Source organism: Columba livia, chromosome 15, assembly GCF_036013475.1.
Source record: "Columba livia isolate bColLiv1 breed racing homer chromosome 15, bColLiv1.pat.W.v2, whole genome shotgun sequence".
Classification (NCBI taxonomy): domain Eukaryota; kingdom Metazoa; phylum Chordata; class Aves; order Columbiformes; family Columbidae; genus Columba; species Columba livia.
In genome coordinates, this window is record NC_088616.1 from 9,836,866 (window position 1) to 9,864,523 (window position 27,658).

A 27,658-nucleotide genomic window follows, 5' to 3' on the forward strand; every position below is an offset into this window, starting at 1 on the left:
AAAACAAATATCCATTAAGTGTCCTGGCCTGACATCTTTGCCCTGGTCAGCATGTAACAATAATGATGCACCAAACGTCTGCACACCTACTGTTAATGAGGTATCAAATGTGGTACATATGGTACATGAAGATACTGTACTTATTATCTAGGTATATCTTTGTGTGGAGCAGCGCTGTACAACATACCTGCAACACTTCCTGCTTATCTGTATCTTGCCACTCTTAAAGGTTACTATTTTATGAATATCTACATGAAACAAAACAGTAGTTAATTAAACAATAATGAACATTGTTTTCACCTATAACAGCTAAGCACAACACAACAGATAGATTCCTATGAAAAGAACCATATGTTTTAATGAGCTGTAGCAGCATCACTTAATGATTGTAGCAGGATACTGGGAATTGCTGTATTAGAGCTGCACCTCTGTGAGGCCTCGAGCAAGTCATTAACATGCTGCAATTTAGGCAATGAAAAAAAACTAGAAGACCCCAAATTAGCCGATGCTTATGCAGTGGGGTTTCTTTAAACGTTTGCCTTGATCTTTCTGCTTCTCTTGTACTGTGTACACAACAAGTCTAATGATCCATCCTTAGTACCTTCTTGGCATGCTGTGGGGATTTAGTTAATGACTGCAGAGCTCTTTGAAGATGTTCAGGCTATTTTATTTTTAATTAATGTTTGCAAGCTACTTCAGCTTCTCTGATGAAAGGGCTTAAACAAGTACAAAATTTCAGGTGGTTATTAGTGCAACATGCAATAGGGCAAGACGACAAGTAAAATGACACTATGGGAGAAAGGGAATAGCTCAATTTATCAGGCATCTGGGATATGTAGGTAAATACTGAAGTAAAAAACATTTTAAAATCATGAGACAAGCGTAACTGCTCTCAGAAATGACAAGCTCCCAATGCACATGCTGTCTAGAAGTTTTTCATGGAAATTCTGAGGCACATCTTTCAAGGACTATCAGTTCTTATAGTTTTATAACACAGCTCTAGCAACTCATTCTAGCCAAGGATTGGGTTTACATGTTGACAACAGACTGTTCTCATCTCCTCCCTCCTTGCCCTCCATGCTCCTGGGACACAGAAGCAGTAGGCAAATCCACAGAGTCCTATTTGCAAGAGTTGTGGATTAGATTCCCATTAAAATCAGCAGTAAAACTCTTTGGGCCTAATTTCATTAAAAAAAACCAACCCTATGATAGGAGCTAGGTGGAATTATTAGGATTTCACAAGATTTGTAGTGATGTGGATAGCACAGAGTTTGATGGGAGTTCTGTTCATTCTGATGCATTGCAAGATCAAGGCCAGGCCTTTGAAATAAGTTTCTCTTTGTAATGTTCTATTTTCACTCACTCTTGCTCAGTGGCTGATAATGGCTAAAAACAAAAGGAAACTGGGAACTGCTTTGAAGTCAACAGGAAATCCCGATATACAAAAAAAATTGCAGCCATTGGGGAGTAAAGTATATATTTTAATAACAAAATGCAAGTGTTTTGACTTCCGTGCTCTCAGTCGTCTAACTGGCATAGTGCTGCCACACCTCGATTGATCCAGTGTTTCTGGGGCTTGTCTGAAGGGAGTTCAATTGAGAGAACATAGTTGGTTGAGTGGCCAGTAGTGGATAAGACACCTCTTCTTTCACTTGTCTTGTACACAGGGCATGAATAGATATTTGTATGAGAAAATTTGGAACTTTCTCCAGGTTTCAGCCAAATTATGGGCAAAGGATCATAAAGGATTTTTGGAAGTGATTCTCCAATTACCAAGGCTTCTCTATCCCATCGTGCACCTTCCAAAAACAGGCCTCTTACATAAGCCCCATCTTCTGGAATTTTCTCCATGGTGTGTTCCTGTTCCATCACCTAGAATGATTAAACCACTGCTTCACTTCATTTTTATCTGGATTATAGTAAAAATTATAAGTGATAGTCTGAAATTACTCCTTTAAATAAAATGCCTTTCCATTCGAAAACTGTTCCTTGCTGCCGCAGCATGTTTCAAACTGTTCAAGAAAAACAAAATTCCTCTGCATTTTCTTACCTCGAATTCAAATCCAATATGGTCAATTGGGATGGTGTATTTTCTGGCATAGTTTTGTAAAACACCGGTCAAAAAAGACTGAGTGAAGAAGAATCCTGAGAGCCAAAAGACTGTGGGCGGCCCATTGTTGACCCAATCCTGAATAGGGAGAGAAAAAACAAATTGAAGAAAAAATACATTCTGTGGCTTCTACTGTGCCAATTCACTAGAGAATGGACGTCTTTTCAAATACACTCAAACAGCATGAGATCTAAACCTTGATGGGACCCTCTGGATACTACCATTAGTTCTATATTTTTCAGAGACAACGAATCACAGAAATCAGTTAAGTATGATGACAACAAAAATAATCACTCATTCTGAAACAACCAGAACTCAATGCTACTGAGAAAGAAATTTCAGAAAGTAGCATAAGCATATTTTGGTAAGTCTAGATACCAGTCAGAAAAAAAAAAAGGCACTCACTACAGCCAATACATCAGATCCCAGTAGAGGAAATCATTCCAGTACAAAGATACCAGACAAAGAGATCTTGGACCAGCATCTTTGTTGGATATCACAAAGTCAGTAGGAAAAACAAGGCAAGGGCAGAATGCCCCCACACTTCGCTAAGCCATCAGGTGTCAAAAGAAGCCCATATGATACTCTGATCCTGCAAACAGGAAACTCTGCAGCTTATCAAAACCTTCAGATACTTCTTTCTAGGTTTCTCTTCCTCCGATTTGTATGGGATTCCACTACATATCAGTACCTCAGCTATTTAAGGTATATCTGAAACTTTAAAGAGAGTGATAAGAGTGCAAGGGAAATAATAGAAGGGTGAATAAAGAATAAAATAGCTTGTTCAAAAAGTGTGTGGATTCGTGTCACTTTTTATAAACTTGAAAGAGAATTACCGTCACATATATAAAAATTAATAGTGCCTGTTATGCACTGTTTCTAAAGCATTCTCACCCCTGGTTCAGTGTCTTTTGAGCAGGGAAGTCATTAAGGCATCATTGCAAAGTAAAATTAATCTTCTAGAAACAGAAGAAATGGAAACTACCCAATGCAGCATTGAATTAGCACCAAAGGATTATACTCTCAACTCACGCTGCTGAGCAATTGCCCATCTAATTCCAGTGCTGTCAATGCAGTATATATTTGGTCTTAAGTATGTGCAAGTAGTTCACAATCTGGTGCTATAAGGGTTTTGCTGACTGAGGACAGTACCGATACATATTTTAGTCATTCAGCTTTCAACCACTGAGCCATTAGACCTGTCAGTCTCAGTGTAGCATACCTGGAAGAAGACCAAACGACAGAGGAGATCAGACACGTAACTTCCCAGTGGCTTCAGTGATGGATAGGATTTGGCAGCCCACATTGATGGTACTTTTCCCATTAGCATGCTGTTGAAAACATCTTCAAGTTCAGATGACATCAACACTTGGCCTTTAATGGCTTTGCCCAAATTAATGAGGCTGCTCCGAACAACTTCAGTAAGCCTTAAGATAAAAAAAATAAATAGTCATCTCATTATTTACTCCTTACTATCTGGCTAAAGATCCCTGAGTCCAACTTGAATGAAGTGCCAGTCAAAGCTGGTAAATGTCCTGTGAGAAATTCCTTCTCACCTGTAGTTATCAAAACCCTTAATTAACTCTGTAAAAGCAAACGAAGAACAAACACACACAGAGAAATGAAAAAAAGTGAAAAAATCCCATTCTAGACAAGGGGAATCAAGTGACAAGAGTTTTAAAGATAGTAACACTAATTAACATCGTGTGCTGTGATTATTGGGGTCTGGGTATGACTTAAAAAGAATGAAGTAGGCTGCCCTCCCACAACACAATAAACTCAAATCTGATTTAAGTTCATAGTCCAAGAATATTGCTACTATTTCTATATTCAGGCAGTGAGCTGCAGCTTTCAAGTCTTTCTAAAAGGTTCATCCAAAGCAGAATCTATCATGTTGATAATGATGTATTGTAAAAGGCTTGTAAGTGTTTAAAGCTTCTGAGTGGCTAGTGCTGATGAACATCAGCAGGTTTTGCTATTAGTGGTAATACACAAAACACTGAACCATACCTGTTAAATCTAATTAATTCTTGCCTAAGAACTGTATTCATGGACTCTTCATAAAGTACTGGGTATATCTTCATAATGTGGTACATATCGAAGCCGCTTGGTAATTTGTACAGGATGTCCTGCGCCAAATCTTGAACAGTTTCCTGAAATCACAAGTTTGCAGGGAATTAGGAATTTTCTTCTTTTTTTCACCTGTTTTTATTCACTCCCAGTGCCACAGTCATGCAAAGAGAAGTGTTGGATTACTCTGACACCTAGGGCGTGACAGGAGAGGGCACCTTTCCAGAGTTTAAGTTGATCTTTCTTCCCCAGTTACCTGAGGGGACTTGCCACCTCCCCCTGCTTCTCTAGGCAAAGTCAAGAGCACTCCATTGAAAAGCTGGTTAGTCTCCTGGTTATCCTTGGTAATGTCTGCATTTTCATGAAGTCCAAACACTTCAGGGTGCGTTGTAATTGGTAAACTTCGTAGGTATTCAATGTAAGACTGTAAAAGAAACATTTAGATACCAGAAATCATGCAATGATATATTAACAAATGATCAGTAAACCCAACTTGGACAGAAACCTCCCATTTACAATCAAACACATAAGTTCCCAGTTAAATGCATTCAGGAATCGACTTAGTCCACAGAGACAAATATAAAAGTTTTGAATGGTTCAAAGACTCACTGAAGAGTTGTTCTTACAACCCTCATGTAAGTAGCCAGAGAAAGCAAGAGCAATGACTGGACATAAAAAGTACACAAGGAGTGATGGTCAGATTCACAGAAGTGGGTAGGATGCCAAATGTATCACCCCTGTAACTGCAGGCTAGACCAACAGGTAGGATTTGGGCACATTTGTTATATCTGTGCAGCTGGTAGAGGGGAAAAAGGGGATGAAAAGTTAGTACATACCTGCCATTCCCCCTCCTCATCCTGATCACTGCTTTCAAGGCAAAAGTGGTTGCAAGAGGGTACAGAAGTATGCTGTAAATTCCTGGAGCCTGACTCCTATTGCCTTTCCAGAACTGTACTGGCAACCTGCACAGGGTGGCTTTTTCATCAACAAAACTCAGAATACTGGATGACACTACATTTCCATTGGGGTGTGTTAGATAGCAATTATCAATTAATCTTTCATATATGAGATGTATTCTGGCATGGTTTTGTGATATTAAGTTTTTTTATTTTCTATTTGTTGTATTCAGCATATCAAAGAACAGTATAGATAAGGTTTTTCCCAATAACTCTGAGAGGATTTACCTCTGTTATCTTCTCACCTCATATGGACCATGTGGTGGTATGTAGTAGTCATCTCCAGGTGCAAGCATATACCTCTCCTGTTCTATATCCTTGCTGTAGACTACGGAAAGAAGGGACAGAAGGAGACGCCTGTCTTTATCATCTGTTACTCTGCCTCCGTAGTTACATTCCCCTGGGAAAGGACAGAGAAAGCCAGGATGAAAAACTGAAAGTTAATGAACAAATCACATTTAAGGAACACTATGAGTTCGTCTGAGAAAGTGCTACTCATGCCAGAGTAATCTTATGTTTTAAATGACAGCTCTTTTCCTTGTAATTCTTGTTAGTAAGAATTTTTAGGACTTTCAAAATCTGAAGAGTGCTATATAGCTCATCCTTGTCTTGTTCCTTTCATGCAGATTTAACTTGATTATGTATGCATACAGTGGAAAACAAGGGATCACAAATACACAATATCCCTGTGAGATGAAACTGGAGAGATTCAAGTAATGGGCAAGCCATGAAGGGAGGTTTGCACTGATATGAAGTACAGAAAACAGCTAAAAGCTCATAGTTATTACTTTAAACCTGACTCCCTCAATTCTTTTTCATAAAGCTAATAATAATATCAGCAAAAATCAGGAATGATCTTCATAGGGTTGATAAAGGAGGTGCCAAGAAGCAGCTCTTTCTGGAGAAAGAGAACTGAATAGCTACAGCAACCAAGTTATTTACACAGGTCAACACCTCCTGCTTTAAACTGATGAGTGTTATCACATCCTCTGGTAAACTGACAATGCTTATTGGGTCAGGACCATGTTGATCAGCTAAGGTGAAACAGAGGCCAGTGATGTTTTTATTTGACACATATGTAAAAAACACCAGGAGGTTTGCTGGACCGTTAGTAGTTCTAGCTATCTATGAGCCTAGACAGCAATGTCACCCAAGGGTCTGGGATTCAACTTGTGTGTTTGGAAGGCCAAGAAAGTAAACCTGGCTGGAATCCACTCCATTTGTCAAACATTTATCAGTTTGTTGCTGCACCTGCTGTAAGTGCCCAGCAAATCAATGTGTTAGAGGGTGCAACGCCTGTACCTGTTAGATATGTCAGAGCTTCAAACGGGACTTCTTCATATTCATTCAGAAACATCTGGATCTGTCGCATACTGATTCTGAGGTCTGATTCGTTGAACTCATATGGAATATTCCAGCCTGTTTGATTCAGAAAAGATATGCAGGGCAATGATGCACTGTACTGATGACCACGCTCAGGAAATGATGGTACTATACTATACTGCTACCAAAGAGCTGAAGATAACAGCTGCAGACAGTACCGAGAAGAAGCCCTGTACTTCAAAACTACTAATCTTTTTGAAACAACATGCAAAATAATCTAAATCTTACCCAGGGGGCCAAAGTTTCTCCTTTCCTGCACAATAGCATGAAAAAAGCAAAGGCCGAACAGCAGTTTTTGCCACATTTCTGGCTTTTCACAACTGTTAAAGAACACCGGGTTGGAGATGGGGTCATTAAGGTATGATCGAAGGAGGTTTGCTCTGACTCCTTTTGGAGGCTCATTCGTCATTTTGATGCCGTTCTGGAGGATACTAACAGGAAACATTTCTGATGGATAACTAGTTAACCACAACCTGAAAAGAATTTTTAAAAGCACATGATAAAAAAAATCATAACTATTGACAAATCCTCAAAATTGATCTGCAGAACACTAAGTTTTATTGCTTGCTTAACTATAATGGTAACATCTAAATTTGTTCTAAAACGCAGGCACAAAGTAGACTATACCAGACAGGTAGAAAATATTATGTCCTAATTATGTGTCTTTATTTTATTGCTACACGTAAACGATATGAATGTTATACTTAGTTGCTCACACAAAAGAAGTTTCATTTCTTTTTACCAGTGTCTTCAGCAAATGAGAGAAAAATATTAAGACTCCTACCTGAACTTATCATTGGTGTTCTCAGGCACTATAACTTCCTCACAGATTTTTTCCAAAGCAGGCATCCAGCTAGTTGCAAGATGGCAGTTTTGTAACACTACCCAGGTTCCATCAGTAACAGCCTGGTGAATCATTTTTGCTGCTATTGGGCCCTGTCCCTGTCCAAGCGAAATAGTTTGGATGCTTGCGCCTCCCATGCCAACGTCATCAGCAAATTTCAGCAAACCTATGATGGCAAATTTCACACACACAAACAAAGTATATTAGAAAGTAGATCTCTGTTATATTCATCATTTTTATAATGTAATTAAGGGGGCAAAAGTCAACAAATATTTTACTCAATTGAAAAAAACCCCACACCTCAACAACCCAGAAGTAGCACCAAATGCTGTATCGGTCACTGTGTTCCTGAGGCATATATATATTAATCTTTAGGTGTATAAAGTAATACTAAAATAAACTATCAAAACCCACTAGCCAAGTTAAATGTCTGGCCTCTCCTTTAGCCCCGAGGGCTCAGTTCCAGCCTGCACTACAGCTCTCTACTCTCTCTGTTGCATGGGTACAGCTGTTTATGGGGGCTGAGCTGTACTTTGGATCTTCAGATCTGGTTAAAAATAACCCTCCAGATCTGCCATCAAAACCAGTACCTACTCGAAATACACCCTCAAGGCATGGTTCCATATTACAATTCTTTTGGCAGAAAACCAGGTTTAAAAATAATCTGGGTGGTTATTTTTTAAAGGACACTTAACAGATGTGGTTTTAACTGTGGTCATATATGCCATTTAATTAGTATCTGAGAGGGTAGAAATTTTCCAAAGAAGGGTTTGTAACAAAGACTGGGGCAAATCCCAAACACCCTTTGAAATAACTGAACACAAGCATATTATATATTATAAACTGTTTTGGATGTTATAAGCTATTAGATCCATAAATTGCTGCTCAGAGACCTAAACATTTCATCACCACTACATTCATTCCACCCTCCAGCAATTTTACTGTCACTGTATAATAAGGGCAGATACAAATGTTTGATATTCTATCACTGCTGTAGTGTATTTTAAAGACATATTAAAGATCAAGGGGTCTACACTATTGCCAGTTAGTCACATTCAGTGACATTTAACCAGAGAAAAAACGACATTTTAATACCAATCTCACCTGCCATAGGATCAGCACCTGGTGACAACACAAAAATCAAAGGGGCACAACAATTTGAATCACTGTAACTTCTTCCAAGATCAAAAGTAGGTGGTTCAATAAATGTTCTTCCCATATTTTCCACAATGAACTCCTGCACTGCTGGAATAATTTTGTCGGGCCTCAAACATCTGAGAATAACCATGCGATCTAACCCCATCAGTGTGCTCCACGTATCTGGGAAGGCTTCTTTATGGGGTCTTACAGAGTCATATATTAGTTTCCACTTTGAAAAATTCTCTCTTATATGTTCCATTAGTCCATGGAGGTGTGTCAGACTAGATGCACGTACGAGCTCAGCCCATGATTTGTCAGATAGCCAGTCTGGAGCTGGATTGGGGTGAGGATTATCAAGAGCAACACCTCCTGTTAGGAGGAAACGCCAAACCTCATCATCTATTTGGTCTTTTCCCTTCATAATGCCTATTGTCAAAAGGAAGGAGAATAATAGTTTATCCTTTTCAAACAGTGAACGACAGACATTATTGTAGATGCTTATTGTGAAATGCTTGGTTATGTTTTTGATTCTCTCTCCTAGATCTTCACTCTTTTCACTTTTAGCAATCGATTGAACATACAAGTTAATGAACCAAACCAATGAATACTGGTACATAGGTTCAATGTTTGCCAGATCAGAGATGCAGAAGAAGACAACAGCTGAATGAACAGCAACTGGCTTGTACCCCATGCGTGTAGAGTCTATATGCATCTCAGTTACAGAGGCAATTTTCTGCTTTTCAGAGATTTCTTCAGATAATTTTTTGGATGAAGACAAAATATTAACTGCTGTTTCATCTTCTAAGATGTTTCCTTCTGAATGGGAAAGAATCTCCAGGATTTTATCTTCTATTTCCTTTAATTGTTTCTTGTTGGCTGCACTTTCTATAATCAGTTCATTTTTCTTTTCTTCTAGCTCAGGCTTTTCCTCTGCAGCTACAATTCCAAGCAGTTGGTCCTGAAGACCCAAAGGTGTAATCATGAAGTTGAGTAGACAAACTTTCACAGCCACCTCAGGAAGATAATGAGGATTTCTTAAGCGGGTTGTCATATAAAACCTGAAATCTCTTGAATATTCAATTATATTTTCTCCTAATTTCATGTATTCTACTCCTTGCTGTTTGAATGTTAGCTTTAATAAAATGGGTTCTATGAAAGCATCTAGTTCTTCACCAATATTTTCTAGCAAGACTGGTGTTCCAAGCTGAATAGCATTTTCTAATATCCTCACATAATTTGTGTCAGATAATTTGATAACTGATAGCCTATTAGCTTTTTCCATATTTTTTACCCACTTGTTAGCTTGCCTTTGAGGATCTATCATTAAAGCCCATCTTCTTGAGTTAGAAACAATGATGCCATTGTCAATGGAAAAAGAATCAATTGGCAATCCAGCAATCTGCCATGCACGGATTTTGACTGGATCCCCCAATGTATTGCTCAAGCTAAAATCACTGGAGCATGGTATGTTCTTTTCTTTGCACAGGACCTGCCACTGATTTTGACATTTTAGGCGGTAATCTACAGTAAAGGCTCCCAAATAAGCCACAGTTCCTGATGATAACAACACATCTCCTATAAGGTCTATGTACCGGATTCCTAATAATCGTGCAGCTTCTGTCCACCTATCTTTCTCTCCACCAAGACCACTAATTAGCTGTTCAGCTCTCACGATTTTTTGTGAACAGAGTTCAATATTATTTTCTAATTCTCTCTTCCGGTCAATCATGTTGTCCAAATTATCATTCAAAGCTTGAAGGCGATCAACTACCTCCTTAAGTTCTGCTTGTTTTATTTTTAGCTTCTGCATTTGAACATCCAGTACTTCTTCTGCGGCTCTCAAACGTTCGCGCTTTGGGGCAACCACTTTTGCAACACGGTCATACACCTCCATGGCCCGCACCCACTTGCATAGTCCTTCACAGGCAGATGAGACATTTTTTATGACAGCTGGTTGAAAATCTGGATGATCAATAAATCTCTCTCTAATTCTCTTCATTACAGAGGGAGGAATATTATCCTTGTCATACATCTTCAAGCTCTCAAGGAATTTCATATCTCCAAGAAGTTTTCTCGATGGCCCCCAGTAGTCTTCTATCATTTTACCTATATTGCAGATAATACTGAAATCAGGCTTGAAACACGCGTGTTCGAACTGAAAAAAATACTTGAAACATAATATGAAGAATTAACATAAATGATCTTGCAACAGAATTTTACTATGCAACCACTGTTAACTAGTTTGGGAAAGTCATTATTTAAATAAATTCAGACAGGAAATTCGGCATCACTAACCTATGTCATATTTATTAATTACCTATTAATTCTAAATCAATCAATCAAAATAAGGGAAACAAATTACTATACAGTCTTTCTTAGCATAGTTTATTAGATAAATCGGTAACTTTGCGAAAGCATTCCTTCCTAATCTAGTTAAGATAGTTTTAGATTAAAGACATTTATAGAATTCTTATTTTCAGTTATGAAGGGTTGAACTGTGGGGGCATAAGGTAGAAGAAAAGTGAAAGAAAAAAGGTCTCCTTCCTTTCCTACCTTGCAAATCCTGTGCAATGCCACAATAACAACATAACCCACACAGAAAGAGCTCATTAGAGTAATCACCTATGCCAGGGATGTAGCTAGAATTCTCTGTCTGTATAACTGATAGAGTTTGGTAGCAGGGATTAGAGGGGAAAATAGAGGTGAATGGTGCACAACAATTCTACAGGTCCCAGAGCTCCTCAAGGCAATGCAAATCTCAAGGCTGGGTCAAAGCAAGTCGAAGAGATGACTTTGTGCTGGTGACTGGGATCCTACTTAAAAAGCTTGTACAACAGTGTCAAGCAAGTGCAATATGTTACAAAGGTAAAAGCAGCTCTTAGTTATTCAGTGTAGTTACAAGCCATTGCTAGCAAAATGCACTTTTAGTGTACAGGGCTGCATTCATGCTAGAAGTGCTTCACTAGCACAAGCGCAGCAGTACTCCAAGGATTCCTAGTGCACGGATAACAAATACCACATCATTACCACTGCCACTTGGATCAGGCTTTCTCTCGGATTTAGCTCCCTTCATGACACAGATACTCTCCATGACAAGCTTAACAGGACCAGGTGGATTCTGCATGGATTTCACAAGAGTGATGTCTGAAGGATTCAGGGTATCAAGAGCTGCAAGTGCTGCCTCCAAAGCTGGCATGGCCTCAGCAAGGTCTCCTTCACATTCATCCTGTTAAGACATTGGGCAGAAGCTTGTAAACCTTCATACAATACCAGCTCTGCAATCTGATTACCCCACTCCAGCACAGACATGGAGAACCTTCTCTGCTCATAAGTACCTAATAAAAAGACTCTTCACAACATTGTGCTGCAGGCTCAACCCTTGGACACTACCTTAATAGCTTTAGCAACAGCTGCTGCATCATTGGCCTCTTTTTCATCTGCTGACACTAGTTCCTTCTTTGCATCTACTTCAATTGTTTCCTTTTCAATCCGGGTCATCATTTTGTCTGTTTCTGCAGAAGTTTTAATCAGTTCAGGCTGAAGGGCAGTCAGTTCTTTCTGCATCTCTGCAATCTGATTAACAAAAAATCAAGAAGGAATTTGTGTCAACATTTCATGTATTAGTATTTCACATCTTGATGTCTTATGAAGATCAGAAGACACTATATTAACACAATCTAAACAGGAACATTTGATCTAAATAATTGTTAAAATAGTTCTCCAGCCTATTTTTACTAAGAGCTATTTTATTTAACTGAACAGATTTTTTTTTAATCATCCACACAATACGTTGCTTTTTATGATCCACTTAATCCCAATAATGAGAAATAAATTGATTAATTGCATTTTTTTCTTCTCACAGTTTCAGCTTATGGAATGTTAAATAATCCTTTATGGTACAGGTGGAAAACAAAATCCAAAAGAATCCTGAAAGGAAACACAGAATTAGTGACAGCAACAGCTGCAAACTGGATCTTCTTCATCCAACAAGTATTTGGAACCTCCTCTACTTTGCATCTTGGAAAGATCAACCCCTGGATCACATGGGTTGAAAAAAGGAGGTTATTTACCTGGAACCTCATCAATTTCCTACTGGGAATCTACTTAGGAATTACAGTTTATTATTGTCTTACAATATTCTTCAACTTTTCCCCTATTTTGAAAAGGGCAATAGGTACTAGGATGCTAAGGCATCAATTCTCCATATAAGGTTTTGGGAAAATACATAAATCTGTAAGGTTTATTCCTCCAACATTTAATGAGTACCATCAGTTTCATTTAGCTTTCTAATAAGTGCTATGATGCAAACTTACCACAATTTCTTAAAATTATTAAGCAGTAATCTAACTTTTCCTGCTGGCTTTCTATACGAAATTACCAATAGCATCGTCAATATAGTGAAGAAGGAATTTAATAAGTTTTATTTTTAGAAGTTTTAATCAGCTTATACAGACCCCATACTGCAGTATGCATATGGCACATATTCAGTGTTTTAATCTGAAACTTACTTGTAAAGATGCAAAGTCAAGTTTTTGAAGTCCTGTAAGATAACGAGTTTTCATCGTGTCAACTTCTTGCCTTTTGCTGTTCAGCAGAGTTTTAAAGGTAAGAATCAGTTCTAGGTATGAAGTTGGTGTCACATAGTTGTGTCTTCGCAGTGTAGTGTAATAGCTGATGGAGAGTTCTCTTACACTTTCTTGGAAATATTTGCACATTGACACAACCCTAGAGAAAATTTTTCCACATTACTATGAAAATACAATCTGTCTTTATGTTAATTATCGGGAAACTACTCTAAGCACATGAAATTATATTAGTGTTAGTGAAGGTAGAATTGTTTTTTCCCATTATAAGAAATATTTTAGACTGCTTTTGAAGAATGGCCTGATTCTCAGAAACATCAGATACATATATCTATGTATCTTTGACATACACTGAAATCCCGGAGTTGACTTAGCTTTGTCTGTTTATAAGAACAGTTTCCTGATCAAGTATGTTGGGGCTACAAGGGTGGGGGGGAACAAACATTTGCTTCCTATGTTTCTTGACAGATAAACTCATACTCTTTTCTAATGTCATCTTCAAGTTCAACATCCTCTAAAAACTTGTTAGCAACCATTTCCAAAGCATCTGTAGGCCAGGTTTGGAACCAATCAATGGTGCAGCAGTTTATCAGAGAAGGGAACATACGTAGTCGATTCCGAAATGCATCTCCAATAGGACTCATGGCTAGAAAAAAAAACAACAATATCATTACTTAAGTTTGTTTGCAGTTAGAAAGCAGGAAAACCTAAGCCTAAGAGAAAACATTCTGAGAAATAACACATTGTATACAGACCTAAGACAATATGCAAATTTTTCTTCACCCTTTCAATAAAGAAATTGTACATAGCAAGGGGAGTGGCTTCAATTTTCCTGTTCTCCATCCTTGCTGCACCTTGCATTTTCTCAACAATTTCAGCCTTCTCATCTGCTGCAAAGATATTAGGCACATCACCAGTATTTAAAAGCATGTTGATATCTTCTACAAACACTTCATCCTTTATTTGACTGTCACTGAACAAAAAGGTCACATTCTTGTTAGCAACACCTGCTCTCATCATGACTCGTTTAACATCATCTTTCCATTCACTGATTCCATAGGACTTTGTGATTTCAATTTGAAAGAGTTCAAAGGTATTCATGTAGGTGGCCAGCTTGGTAGCACTTTGTCGACCACTCCCGCCAACCCCTACCAACAACAGATGTCCGTTATCCTGCTTCAATACCCTGCATATCCTTGAGATATGCTCAATAGCAAATCTGAACATTACTAAGGACATTGGCGCTTTGCTGATATTGTTGTATTCCTCAAGGTAGTATTCCATCACGGCTGTCAGTTGCTGTAAGTCTGTGATTTCGTCATACACTTTTTCATTACTGTCTGGATCCAAATAGTCTCCAAAGAACAGGCTGCGAATATTATCATCAGAGATTTCTCCAGTAGGTGAGAGATGACTCAGTACCTAGAGATAAGACGAGAATCAACACATAATTCAAACTATTAGAGAATTATTTTCCTTAAAGTCATAATCATTTTTATCTACATGGTAACAATACTGCAGGAAGCTCTGCTTTCCAGCTGTTCTAGTTATTACCTTAGCCTGGAAAAAACACACAAAACCAAACCAACACACACACACCCCAGAAAACAAACAAACAAACAAACCCCACACACCACAACAGCTAAATGGGGAATATGCTGTAGGCTGACGTGCAAGTTTCCACACAGACATACTTCACAAAGAGACTTTGCTGTCAAATACAGGATAAGTTCCCAAAAGTCTTCTCAGAAAAGTACCCACTACTCCCACTGGTTCATCCAAATATTACCTTTAAAAAAGCACAGATGAATATTGTGTAAGACATTTATTCCAGATAGTCATCTGTGCCAACACAAATTATGAATCATTCTGATATGAAGTAATTTGTATTAACTTGACTAAAAACACGTATAATACTCAATACCGAATAGAAGACCATCCATACTTTTTAAATGCACTGATCAAAATAATTCAGAATGTGCCCAAAACTAATAAAATCCCAATGTCTAAGTATTTCTGAAAATGCATAATTCTCATTCTTGCTCCCAGTGCATTACCCCAAAATACCTTATCAAAGCTCTGCTTGAAGCTGTTTGATGTTGTCTCTTGTACCATCCGGAAGAATACCTGCCTATCCTCCTCATCAACTAAGCGATCATAGAAAACTCGGTAAACCTCATGAATCCAGAGTCTGATCAGTTTATCTCCATCCTGAAAATGTAAATACAAGAAAACAGGTAAATATATTGTTTAAAAACAAAAGGCTAGAAATGTCCATCTGGACCCTGCTATATCTTGTACTAATCTCAGTGGGAATCTTTCAATTCCAAGCCATTCAGCACATGGCTCAGCATCTGCTAATTTAACTGGCTTCCTCACCTAGTTACCATCTTGTCTTTCCTGCCAAGACAAGCTGGGACTCTTATGTCAAAGTATTTTTCTCTACTGTACCAAATCTCCTCATCCTTCCAACATAAAGCATAAATCTTTCAAAAATGCGGCTCATGGGCTCTAACCCAAGCCGTGCCTAAAACTGTTGCTGGCTAAGATTTCCCCTGGATAGCTTGTAGGCATTTTGTTCTGTTTCTGCAACAAAAACAAACCCCCAACAGAAATAAAACTTTTAATACTCCTTTAACCTGACATTTTACTGAAAATGGATGAAAAAAGCAGGATGAAAATCATATGCATCTATCAGTATTGATTTGTAGTTTGTGACCAGTGGCAAACTCAGGGCTAAATTATTCAGCCTTGTTCACTGATGAGCTTGCCATTTGTAAAGCCATTTCCCACTTTTGTTTCTTTTGTGTATGTAGTCTGCAAGTTCAAGAGAAGGGACTGTCTGACTTGATGTATAGGCCTTAACAGATGGGCCTTGGGCCTCTGGGCCCAGCTGTAATACATGTAAAGAACATTAACAAAAATGACAGCTGTCTCCTTCAGAGGTAGAACATATATAGCAAGGTATTCAGGGACTATCCTGATTTTAAACCTCGTAAATCTATTGAAATCGCAGTTCATGTATTTTGAGATGTTTACTTATTGATATTATTAAAAATAATATACTTTTCCCATTGGTCTTTCTTACAGCAACATGATTAAACTACAACTTACTTGCAAACGAGTGTGTGGACAGAGCAGCACTCCTTTAATGACCCTGGCAAAATCTCGTAGATTAAACACATAGTGGGATTTTGAAGGAGTTGGAAGAAAATTATCAACCGCCATTTTATAAATCACCATTGTTGCTTGGACCAGCATCTTACCCAGCCTTATGAAGGAGAAGAAATGCAGTTTTAACTTCTGCAGATGAATAGCAGGAGAAGAGATGACAAAGAGGTTACAGAAAATATATATCACGTTACCTGAAAAAAACAGCCTCAAAGCCTTTGCTGAAGTGCCAGTCAGCAACTGTAGTAAAAATCTTGGTTAATATGTCATCACTGAAAGAACAGATAGATACAATATTCAAATGCCGTGTGAAGCGTCCTGTAATACACACAAAAAGATGCAGGAAGATTTAGGAATGTCCAAACATTCTTCCACCTTGCAAGGTACCACATTCTAGGACTGGCTGTCACTCAAACAACATTTGAATCTGGCTCCAGCTCATGACTTTGTTTCTGTCAAATTTCTTCCCCAGCAGTGATGCAAATTAAATATAAACTGGTTTATATTTTGTATCAGTATTTCACTTAGAATAACTGTTTTTAATACGAAAAACACAAATCTCCATTACCACAAGGCCAATATTAGCCAGTGATTCTGTGTGATTCTGTGATTTAAATTTCAGTTCACATTACCCCTGTTTACTGTGGTATGACAAAGCAAACTTTATAAAACCAAAATTCAGTGTATACACTACTAAATTTTACAAATTTGGCTGTATCAAAATAGTTATTTTAATAAAGTGTCCTCAGATCATGTACAGTTATACCTGTACTAGAGTAGCATAAGGTGCCTTATAACAGTGTAGCTGTAGCTACATTAGGTCTTTTACTGACAAAACTTTTTCATTAGAAAACGTAACCTCCCTTATGGTGATGTGACAGGAATCGTGGACTTGCAGGTAACATGCTTGTAACTAAACGCAGGCAGCCTATCTTAGCAGCAGGAGATACGATTTCAGAAGAGAACTACCAGAAAGATTTGGTAAGATGTATTCCCTCCCTTTTCCAAAGAACAGAAAACAGGAAGTGTCCAATCCTCTAATTTTAGAATTATTTTCATCATTCACAGTTTAATCAACATTTTAAAAAAATGTATCTAATGCTGATTAAACTCCTTCTAGAAAAGGTACAGATTTGAACTTGAGCATACAAACTTCTGTTTGGAATGACCGCGCCAGTGAATGTCTCTGTAGGTTCACATGTAATAGGTTAATGTAGAACGTCATCAGCTAAACTGAACCTGCCTCATAACTTCAGTCAATTAGATAACTACCTGCCACAGCAATATATTTCCTACCTGTAATATCATTCCTGCCTCCCCCAGGTGGACCCATAGCTGAAACAAGCAGCATATCTATGATTTCCATCTTGGATGTATCTTTCTTGTCATACCAGTGACCATGATCAATCCATTGTCTGAGAAGCTCAATAGGTGGCTGAGCCCCATACACTTCCTTTGCAGGCATGTTTATGTCATCTACGGAGAACACAGACGTTGAATAAAAAACCCTCAGTGTTTAGGAATTACAGTGTTCTTTCAAAGCTAAGCAGAAAGAATAACTGAGCCAGCAGTAGAAAAAGGCCGTGTCTTCTTATTCTTGCTTCCCATTAAACTAACCAGAATCAAATAACATTACACTTCCCAGGCATACTTAGAGGTGATGGCTTTTATTTCATGTACACTGCAACATTATTAACTACCCTGAAGGCTATCACCACTTAAACAGCTAGAGACTTTCAGCAGGGGGCAGAGCTAATCCTTCAGGTGTCTGACAAAGCCGAAGAGCACTGAGAAAATGCAAAATTACTCTTCTCAATGAATCACTTCCTTTGTCTAAAGCCAGAATTAAAATGATATAAAAACCCTGAAAAAACTGTCTTACCCACAAATATTACAGCTTTTTTCCCCAAAGGAGGTCCAAATAATCCTTTTCTTCTTCTGTCCAGCTTGGACATAATAATATCCTGGGTTTGGTTAGCAGAGGTTCTTGCAGAGAAGTTGATGAAGCTTGGGATGTATTTTTCCTTTGGAAGTCGTAGTAGAAAATTGTTTGTTATAGCTGATTTTCCAGTGCCAGTGGGACCCACAAAAAGCAAAGGGACGTTATGCTCCACATACGTTTTAAGAAAAAACATTTGTCTGGCAGTTTCCATTGTTGGAATGATCAGCTCAGATACCTGTTACACAAGAAAGTAAAATAACACATGAAAAATCAAACATCTTATAGCTTAATCAACATAAATATTTGCAAGCAACTACAGGAAGTATGTACCACAAATGCATTTTTTAAAATAATCTTCTCTGAAAGCCTAGGCTGTAACAAGGTTCTGGTACATAGTATGGACCCACTTCTTGTTCAATGTTTATACAGCAAATAGCACAACTAGTATTACCTATATTATGGTTCATAGACACTATATAAAGCCCGGAAGGAGAACTGCAGAGTTAAGGATGGGTTAATTCTGTTGCCCTGCTGTGCAAAGGAAAAGGAACAGTGCTATAGAATTTTTTTTCTCTTCCTCATCTTCCAGTTACCATTAGCAGCTGTGCAATAGATATCAATAAATGAAATGTAATCTTACATCTCATGTACTTAATAGACAAGACAGTTGCAACTACAATGGAGTGAAAAGCTGAACAAACTGCTTATCTTGAAATTTCACATACAGAATACAGAATAGGCACTTTTTGCAGATCTCTGCTGTGCTACACTTCCTTTTAGTTCACAGCTGCCACTGGAAATGTGAGGGCCCCTATTTGGAAATGGAGGGGATCCAGGACTCCGTACCGCTCTCCATGTCCCAATGAAGTAATAAGTCTCTTGGCTTGCTTTCTCTGATTAACTCACACTACAATATCATGATATCAACCACAAAAAAAAAGAAATGACAGAATGGAAATTCAGGCTTCGGCTTTTTCCTACCATGATTTCCCGACATCAGATGCTATTACAGAGACAAAAGCAGAACCTAAAATTTTAACCACCAGCCAACCTCAGGGCTCCATGTTCACCCGCAGTGCTGAACCTTCAATATTGATGATACCAGAACTAAGACTTCAGCATGAAAAGCAGCCTACAGAGATTAATGAAATGTTGCAGATCAAGCATTAAACAGCTTAATATAGTAGAATCAGGGCTAGCTAAGGTAGTTGATTGATAGCTCTAAACAATTTAGTCAAATAATTATTTTCTATAATGAAAGATATCAATGTAAACCTTAGCGTCTGGGGAGATAACTTGCTCTTCTTTTGTGATGAACTCCATCCACATGTTCCAGTGCCCACTGCCATGCTTGTGAAAATAGAAGTCATAAACACTCCCTGTTAATTGAAGAACACGACATAGGAAAACCCACTGATTAAAGAATAAAAATAAACTTCAATCATTTTAGTGTGAGACGTTCAACACTGTGAGATAATGGTGGCTTTCTAGTACATGAGATACCTCTACCCCCCCGCCCCCATTATGATCGCCAAATTATTTTAGGTCAGATTCAGCTACATGGTTTGAGTGCAACATGAGGCATATACAACTCCTGGTTAAAAGAGCCAGGAAAACGCACCCAGCTGGGCTGCCCAAGGCCTGGCAGATGGTGGCTATGCTGCAGACTTAACATCTGCCAGGCACTCTATTCGCCCCTAAAGTGCTGAGTTTTCTTATTGCTTTATAAAAGGCCAAGCAAATACAGTTATGAAGAAGCACCTTTTTCTGGGAAGATATTGTTTCTGGTAAGCTTCACACTTTTAGGGCGTGGGTTTTCATTTATTGTTCCTGCTAGCAAGTCACGGTAAAACAAATCGAATTTCTTTCTGCTGTCTGCATCGATGATCCCACCAATTGTCCAAACCAAAGCAAAAAGGAAAAGCCCCTGCAGCCACAAGAAGATCTGCTGACTAGACATGCTTTCCTTCTCCTCTTCCTTGGATTGCTTTATTTCATCTAAAACATATATTTGGAATTTTAGTTAAATGCCAGTAATAACCATAAATCCCAATTCATAATACATTTTTGCAGAAGTATTCTGAGACAAACTTTTGTATTCAGTGGAACAAAGCCAAACTACAGATTGAGGATCTTGTCTGTGTAAAATACTGTTTACAGATAAAAATAAATGGGAAGAAAAAATATTTACAAAGGGTCCTAATTCTCTTCAGATGCTAGCAAACAGCAAGCAAAACATGGAATACACTCACAAGATCATGTTCAGCTTTGTAATGACACCAGTGTTCAAATGTGAGAGCTCTGAATGCTCATCAAAGAACTATTATTAATATTGACCAGTGAGAAAGGACTTGTTGTCTGGTCTCAACAGTAACAAATTCTTTTGGTATTTCACTGCATCTAATTACCTACATTGCGTCATGAAACAAAACAGGAAAAAAAGAACAATTGAAAAAAAAAAGCATAAGGCTGAGGGTACTTACCAAGCAGACAAGTATAGAGTTTCATCAAGCTATAACTCAGATGAATAGGGGATGTTTGTACAAAAGATTTGCAATGAAGGTGAACGAAATCTAAACAGGGCTGGACTAGCCACATAAACAGGTCATTGACCTACCAGGAGAAAAGGAAATGGCATTACAACAATGCAAGAGTGGCCATATTTCACACTGCCCCTCAGTTCTCTCTCAATAAAACATAAGGCATCAGAAATTCTCCACGTCAGCAGAGGGAATATCAGGTAAGGACCTGTGTGAGGCAGTATTTCAGCGATCACAAAGTCATACTGCCATTATCTGATGGTCAAAACAAGTTGCTTCTACCACAGAGAAGTTTTCAGCAGGCGTTTTTGTTACGCAGTTACTAAGCCAGCCAGCAGAGCAGGAGCCCAGCCTAGGGAGATGGCTGCTTGCTTGGCAACACCAAAAGTGCGCTGACCGGTACCTGCAAGAGCGCCACAGCATGCAGGGAAATAACAACCACGGCTGGCGGCATCTGCTCCATCAACTCAAGCAGGAAAAAAGGAGAGAAACCATGACCTAACCTCTTCCCAGGGACCAGTACTCAAGGAGATGCACTAAAGGGTCAAGCGTTCTGCTGGTTAAGAATGAACATTTTGCTTTGATGAATTAAGAAAATGGTCAATAAAGAGCTCCTCTAGCCTTGGTATTTCTTTTGAATTTGGTCCCAATTTTCTGTAAAAACTCAAAGGGGGTCTTGTCAAATCACAGAAATCAAAGTTTTCTCCAGCTCCAGTCCTATTGTGGACAGATCTTATTCTGACACTTTTATTAGATTTTATTGCCCACTGAAAGGGATTTTTAATTTTTATAGGATTAAAAGCTGATTCCCACCAATATCTACTTTTATCAGCATCAACAGTGAGGACATGCTCAATACATGATAAAAAGAGATCTCATTCATGAGAGCAATCTGATACACAAAAGACTATAAGCATTTCTCAAGCTAAGCTCTAGATATCTTAACAGAAGGATGAGTTCAAAACATTTTGAGTCTTCCAATTTTTCCCACACTGCATTTCTAATACTCATGGCATCTCCATCTCTCAGGAACATTCCTTGCAATGATATTCGGCATGCATCACTACAAAATTATTTACCACATCCTCTAGGAGATCTGGGACCCTCTAAATCATGAAGTACTTCAAGAGTTTTGAATCTGCATAACTACCTTCAAGCGGGCAAACTGTGAACATCATCTTAATCTTCTAAGTTAGATCTATATAAAAAATTAAGTCTCGCACCAGTTCTCGGTGTTCATCCTGCAGGTTTGGAGGCAGTGTTTGCATGTAGGAGTCCTTCAGTGGTGTCCAGCCTAACTGTTGTGGGTCCATATAGATCATACCACACCTGGGAAGAACAAACAACTATGGTACAGGAACAGATGTGCCAAGTGGGACAGTTCCAGTCTGAATGCTTTTACATTACCTGCTGACAGTTGCTGGAGATGCCTCCTCTAAGTCTGCTGGCTCAAAGATTAAACTCATTTTTGAATTCATCTGAATTATTTCACCACTCATTAAGCACAGCTAGAAGAAAAGCATCACATAAACATGATCTAGTCATGTCAGTCCTGATCACCCAGTCAAAGCAATGCCTGTCATAAAATCACTGAACATTCTACTTAGTGTCACTCCTCATTCACTCATTCGTATTCTCACAACACGATATTCTCTGACCTTGTGTCAACTATTCCACGTGTTACTGTAATGGCTTGCAGAGACACAGAGAACAATGCCCTATCTTTAAACAACTCTGCAAGGAAAAGCAGTTGTGGCCTGCAGCTTTCTTTTTTTTTTTAGTTGATTTATTCACTAAGTAACTTAAGCAAGTTCAGTTTTCCATTACAGAGCTGAATTCATGTATTTCAGTCTCCTAAAAGAGTTAATAAAAAAGCCTCAGTGAGCAACCTCGTTTCAATAAAGCAGGAGCAAGACAAGGCTTCTAGGGAGAAGTAACAGCTAAGAATCGTCTACTAAACCCACTCACGTAATGGGGGAAAAAGCCAATGCTTTTAAGCACATCAGCCTTTCCTGAGTCTCACACCTCCTTTAACTAACATGGTAACAATACTGCAAGCACTAGAATAAAGTATGTATAATCAAGGATGAGGTTACTGGCAAAAATTAAGCTACCTTTTTATTATCATCGAGCACAGTGTTCATGTTCTCTATCCAAACTGCATCCACTGGGCCATCAAAAATAATCCACTTCCGATGATCTGTGGTAGAAGCTGCTTGCTCCCTGAAGGCATTTGCAAGAACTCCATCCGACCATTCATGGCTTACAGGATCAAAACTGCCATACAACTGTCCCATAGTAATTGCTTTGGGATTAATAATTTTGTATTCAACAGCAAATTCATCCATGGCTTTTTCTGTGTAAAAAAAGACAAACAGATGAGCTCAAGAATTTGATAGGTTAATCTCATTCAACAACTCAAGTATAGAATAAGAATATTCCTGAGGATCCTACTTTAGCTGCCCAAGGCAAGAAAACCCAGACATCTGGCAGCTAGGTAACAGTAAATAAGAAATTCTGTTACTTGTCCAAGGAAAGAACAAAGTCTTACATGCAAAAGCACATGAAAAAAGAGAAAGAATAGCAGAATAGATATTATATGTGGATGGGAACTACTTACAATCTCCTTATCAGAGCTAGTTTTTTTGAGAGTATTATGCACAAATACAATGCTTAACAAAATTCATAAAAGCATAAGGACATTAGTATGTTTTATTATTCCAGTAAATGCAGACAAAAATAATTCCAGGCAAATATATCAGACAAAAACAGTTCAATGAATGGAAACCTTCCAGTCAAGAAAGCAGAATATAGGATAATTAACAACCTGGGCATATCTCTGCGAAGAAGAAACATTAGTAATAGAATTAACTTCATTTAATGAGAAGTTTGTGGCTGAATGATGTTACCTGTGTACAAATCGCCAAGGGCTCCAGCAAGCACTTTGTACGCACAGGTCTTCCCACCTAAAGGATCTCCAACGATCATGAAACCATGGCGCACCAGCATCATTTCATATACCTGGATCGGTGACAAGAGGTTGACTCTTTACCATAGCACAAAAGCGAGCGTTATCTGTATGAAAAGAGAGGTCTCTCTCTTTTGCACTCAGAAACGACAGGACAAAATATCAGCTAAATATCTGCACTCCATTAACTCGAATCAGAAGGCGGTCAAATTATTATGGCAATTCTCACTGAAGTCATTGTCCCCACCTAAATGTCATCCCTCAGTTGTAACAGCATTATTGTACAGTGTGTGAGTACACTAAGCAGACACTGCAGACCACAGCCCAGCACAGAAGCCTAAACTGAAATCACTGGTTACCAATGGAGCTAACACAAAAGGACTGAAACTACAGTTCTGAGGGTCTGTCGTATGACTGGTCCCACAGAGGCTGACTTTGCACTGCAAGAGTGGTAACTTCTTCAGTCACCTCACAAGATCTTGCCAGAACTCAAGTCACAGCCTTTAAACAGAACACCTTCAAACAGACCTGTAAGAAGAACCCCTAAGAAGATTAATTTTTTTTAAGCTCAGGTTAAGGCTGGTATTTTCTGGTTTATCTTAAATTCCTAACCAGTTAATACTACCCCTATTAAATGAAAAACAAAGTATGGTTTGCAAAACAGCATAAGCCAAGTGTGAACATAAGCCATGAAGTCTGAACTGCTGTTGGAGGGGCCCCTCATGATTCTGCCCCAGGCCACACATTTTTGCCCTTGCCATTACACTATCACTAAGAAAGGAGAGTTAAGCATTCTTTAAAAGGTCAATAATACTAGTAAATAGAGAACAATGGGAACACATAGCTGGAGGTGAAGCACAAGCAAGTGTGAGAAATGTCACCTCTTCCGAGACCTCTCAAGGAGACTGTGAGCAGAACTGGGAGCAGGGCCTGACTCCCAGTCCAGAGGTCTGTTCACTGGGCTACACCACCTTAGCTAGTAACAGGTTCAGTTTAATTTTCTATCCTGAACAATAAGACCTAGGCTGTGGCTGCACACGTTAGCTCCTTCACAGACTGCCTGAATCAAAAAGAAAAAAAGTCACTATGAGCAAAGCAGGCTTTTACTCCATGACCTTTACTCAGTAAAATTATGCTGTTTGTAATATTCTATTAACTGATCACAGGAACTATTAGCTATTCATCCATGACACAGACAGTGAATAAAGAGTGCTTCTGCTCTCACACTTTTCTTCCCCAGAAGTAAGGACGTGAAAATAAACCTGAATAATTTTTCCAAGGAACCACGGAACTGGTTGAAGATCCATTTTTTTTATATTTTCAGTTAGTGCCTTGATAAGCAGGTCATAATCTGGTGTAGGAAGAACCACTCCAGGAAACAGGTCAGATATGATGCCCTGTTAAGGAAAGACAGAATAGGACACTAAGTAAACACATGTTACAAAAGCAGAAAATTCCTAAAGCATAAAAATCTACAAGTAAAAAAATATTCATACAGGTAACAGGAGCTTAAGAGGAAATGTCTTCATCTGGACAAAACTAACTTCCAGGAAAACTGTAGCCATGAAAGTATTCTGTATGCATGAGACAGAAACAAGTGCCTACACTTTTCGTACACACACTGATATTGTAAAAGGAAGGTTAACCTTCTGCAGATTTTCCCCTAAAAGTATTACAGGAACAGATGTGAAAGTGGTTGAAAGACTTTCAGTGATTAAATAGCAGGGTAAGTGTTCCGAAATTTCAGAACAATGATTCTGTGCGTGCTTATACTCTAGGTTTTATGTTGTTAATATTGATTGCTTTGTAACTTAATGTAGTCTTTATTTTCTGTTAAAGTGGCATGCAAACAGAAACTTCATCGTTCTCACTCTGAATTCGAACTTCTAATTGACCGTAATTTAGTTGTCCACATCTCTTTTGCAGCACAAAGCCAGAATGCAAACTTCAAAGAATGGTTTCCACAAATGAAGCAGCACAAAGTGACTTCTAGCAAGATACAATATAAAGCATTTTATAGAACTTAAAAGGCATCACTGAAAGTTTGTTTTTCAAAATAATACTAATAGAACCAAAAAGTGCATCCAGAACAGCGGACTGAAATAATTCTACACTAATATGGCAGCATCTAGATCAAACTGTTCTAAACTAAGATAATGATCTGTTTCTGTAGGTTCTTATAACAGACTTCATCATCATAAAACTTAAACACACTGACCTGATAGCTTACCTGAAACAATGGCACATCCTGTGCCAAGAATTTGGCCAAGTTAATATCCAGCAAAGCCCGAAGTAACAATACGCTTTCATTTTCAGTTGGGTACTTCAGTTTTAAGTTTCCTGCTGCTGTCAGGACAGATTTAACAGCACGCATTCCATAATCATAGTGATGCTGAGATGACAGCTGCTCAGAGCACAAACGGTAAGTGGCAACAATTTTCTGGGCAAGACTGTGGATATTAAAATATCACATGTAGAAAGAAAATCTCTTACCATGCAAGGAAAATAATCTAAGTATCTATTTACACAAAGTAACTGTAGTGATTATCAGACATCAGCTGACAAGATGGCTCAGAACACCTAGGAAGTAAAGCTGTACATTATGGCATGCCAGAGAATGTGTGTGCCATTTAGGAACTCTGTTTGATATTATGATACATTTTCCAAATGATCCTGTATAGAGGTACATATCCATCCACATGAGGTGGTAAATGAGAACCGACGATAAAGCAGGAGATTAAAAAGAACTTTCTGGAGAAACAGAACATGGACAACCTTCCAGAATTACATGCCACAAGCACATGTATGAGGAATGAGGTATATCAGACTCAACTGAGGTGGAAAATTCAACATCTCTTACCTCCGAGAGTCCAAAAATCCCATTGAATAAAGAGAAATTTCTCCAATCAAGGCATAATCTGGAACCATCATGGCAACCGTTCGGAACAGCGCCTGTAAGAAAAAAAGTAAGATATTGTCTTAGACTACGGACCATGGTAATAACTTGTACCTGTTTTGTAAGAATAGTATCTCTCCATAAATTCATTAACTTCTATACTCTCTATTCCATTTTCCTGACTTTAGGAATCACCTGAAATCTGCGTTAGAATTCTATTCTATCCCAATCTTACCAAGAAGTTCAAGACGTCTGTGCTAAGCACTTTAGGAACAAATATTTAGAAAGAGTCACACTCCTAAAGAACTACTGAAAGAGGAAAAGGGAGGTGTCATTCATCTCATTTTCATAAAAGACAAACTAGCACATGGTGTGGTTAATGTGTTGTAGAAGGTCATGCAAAAAATTGTGGCAAAGCTAGGAAAAGAACTAGGAGCACAGAAGTCTTTCTCTGCACTGTCTCAGCAACTTGCAGAGTTATAATAAATTATAATAAATTACAATAAATTTATAATAAATTTAAATTGGTATTTGGCTCAGCAAGCCATTGTAAACTCGGAGAATTTCCACTTAGACTTAAAGCTGTGAACCAGTATTGGTATGATTAGACTGAGATCTTTCATCTGTGCATTTTGTACAATCCTAAACACTTATTAAGGCTTAGCAAAAAGCACAGCAGAATACACTTGAATGGGTTACCATGTATTATTTGATTGCTGCCTTCCTCTCCTTATTACAATAGAACAGAAGTTGCAGATTCTGAATTTCTACAAGAAATCAGAGTTCCAGATTTACCTTCAGATTATCAGGCAGTTCTGCCCGTCCAGCATAGCCAGGATTCATGGTGATAAACACAGCACATGAAGGATTAAGAGAGATCTCTGTCCCTTCAAAGATGAATGTTTTGAGTTTGCGAATAATAGCTTGCTGGATGCTAAGTATTTGCTGGGCAACTACAGATAATACTTCAACCTAATAGAGACAGAACAGATTGGAAAACATAAAACACTTGGAAACAATATACAATGTTCTTGTTTATGTATTTTGATGGCTAT

The 27,658-nt window shown here is 38.3% G+C and overlaps 1 protein-coding gene across 4 annotated transcripts in view; it reads right to left on the reverse strand.

Annotated features, from left to right (window-relative positions):
* Window positions 1-645: 645 nt before the first annotated feature.
* DNAH3 (dynein axonemal heavy chain 3) overlaps window positions 646-27,658 on the reverse strand; it is a 61,059-nt gene continuing 34,046 nt past the window's right edge. For all 4 annotated transcript variants that reach the window (XM_065031036.1, XM_065031035.1, XM_065031034.1 and 1 more), the window contains exons 32-62: window positions 27,399-27,575; window positions 26,568-26,659; window positions 25,938-26,157; window positions 24,970-25,104; window positions 23,649-23,760; window positions 22,854-23,095; window positions 22,147-22,247; window positions 21,963-22,068; window positions 20,683-20,812; window positions 19,961-20,197; window positions 19,475-19,578; window positions 18,140-18,434; window positions 17,554-17,733; window positions 16,452-16,575; window positions 16,201-16,357; window positions 15,154-15,297; window positions 13,842-14,508; window positions 13,567-13,732; window positions 13,012-13,228; window positions 11,894-12,076; window positions 11,531-11,729; window positions 8,468-10,609; window positions 7,304-7,529; window positions 6,748-6,992; window positions 6,439-6,555; window positions 5,382-5,536; window positions 4,437-4,604; window positions 4,121-4,263; window positions 3,333-3,537; window positions 2,051-2,188; window positions 646-1,872 (exon numbers count right to left, since the gene is read on the reverse strand). In XM_065031036.1, the coding sequence (XP_064887108.1) occupies window positions 1,519-1,872; window positions 2,051-2,188; window positions 3,333-3,537; window positions 4,121-4,263; window positions 4,437-4,604; window positions 5,382-5,536; window positions 6,439-6,555; window positions 6,748-6,992; window positions 7,304-7,529; window positions 8,468-10,609; window positions 11,531-11,729; window positions 11,894-12,076; window positions 13,012-13,228; window positions 13,567-13,732; window positions 13,842-14,508; window positions 15,154-15,297; window positions 16,201-16,357; window positions 16,452-16,575; window positions 17,554-17,733; window positions 18,140-18,434; window positions 19,475-19,578; window positions 19,961-20,197; window positions 20,683-20,812; window positions 21,963-22,068; window positions 22,147-22,247; window positions 22,854-23,095; window positions 23,649-23,760; window positions 24,970-25,104; window positions 25,938-26,157; window positions 26,568-26,659; window positions 27,399-27,575 (7,881 nt within the window). In that variant the 3' untranslated portion in view covers window positions 646-1,518. The remainder of the gene's footprint in view (window positions 1,873-2,050; window positions 2,189-3,332; window positions 3,538-4,120; window positions 4,264-4,436; window positions 4,605-5,381; window positions 5,537-6,438; window positions 6,556-6,747; window positions 6,993-7,303; window positions 7,530-8,467; window positions 10,610-11,530; window positions 11,730-11,893; window positions 12,077-13,011; window positions 13,229-13,566; window positions 13,733-13,841; window positions 14,509-15,153; window positions 15,298-16,200; window positions 16,358-16,451; window positions 16,576-17,553; window positions 17,734-18,139; window positions 18,435-19,474; window positions 19,579-19,960; window positions 20,198-20,682; window positions 20,813-21,962; window positions 22,069-22,146; window positions 22,248-22,853; window positions 23,096-23,648; window positions 23,761-24,969; window positions 25,105-25,937; window positions 26,158-26,567; window positions 26,660-27,398; window positions 27,576-27,658) is intronic.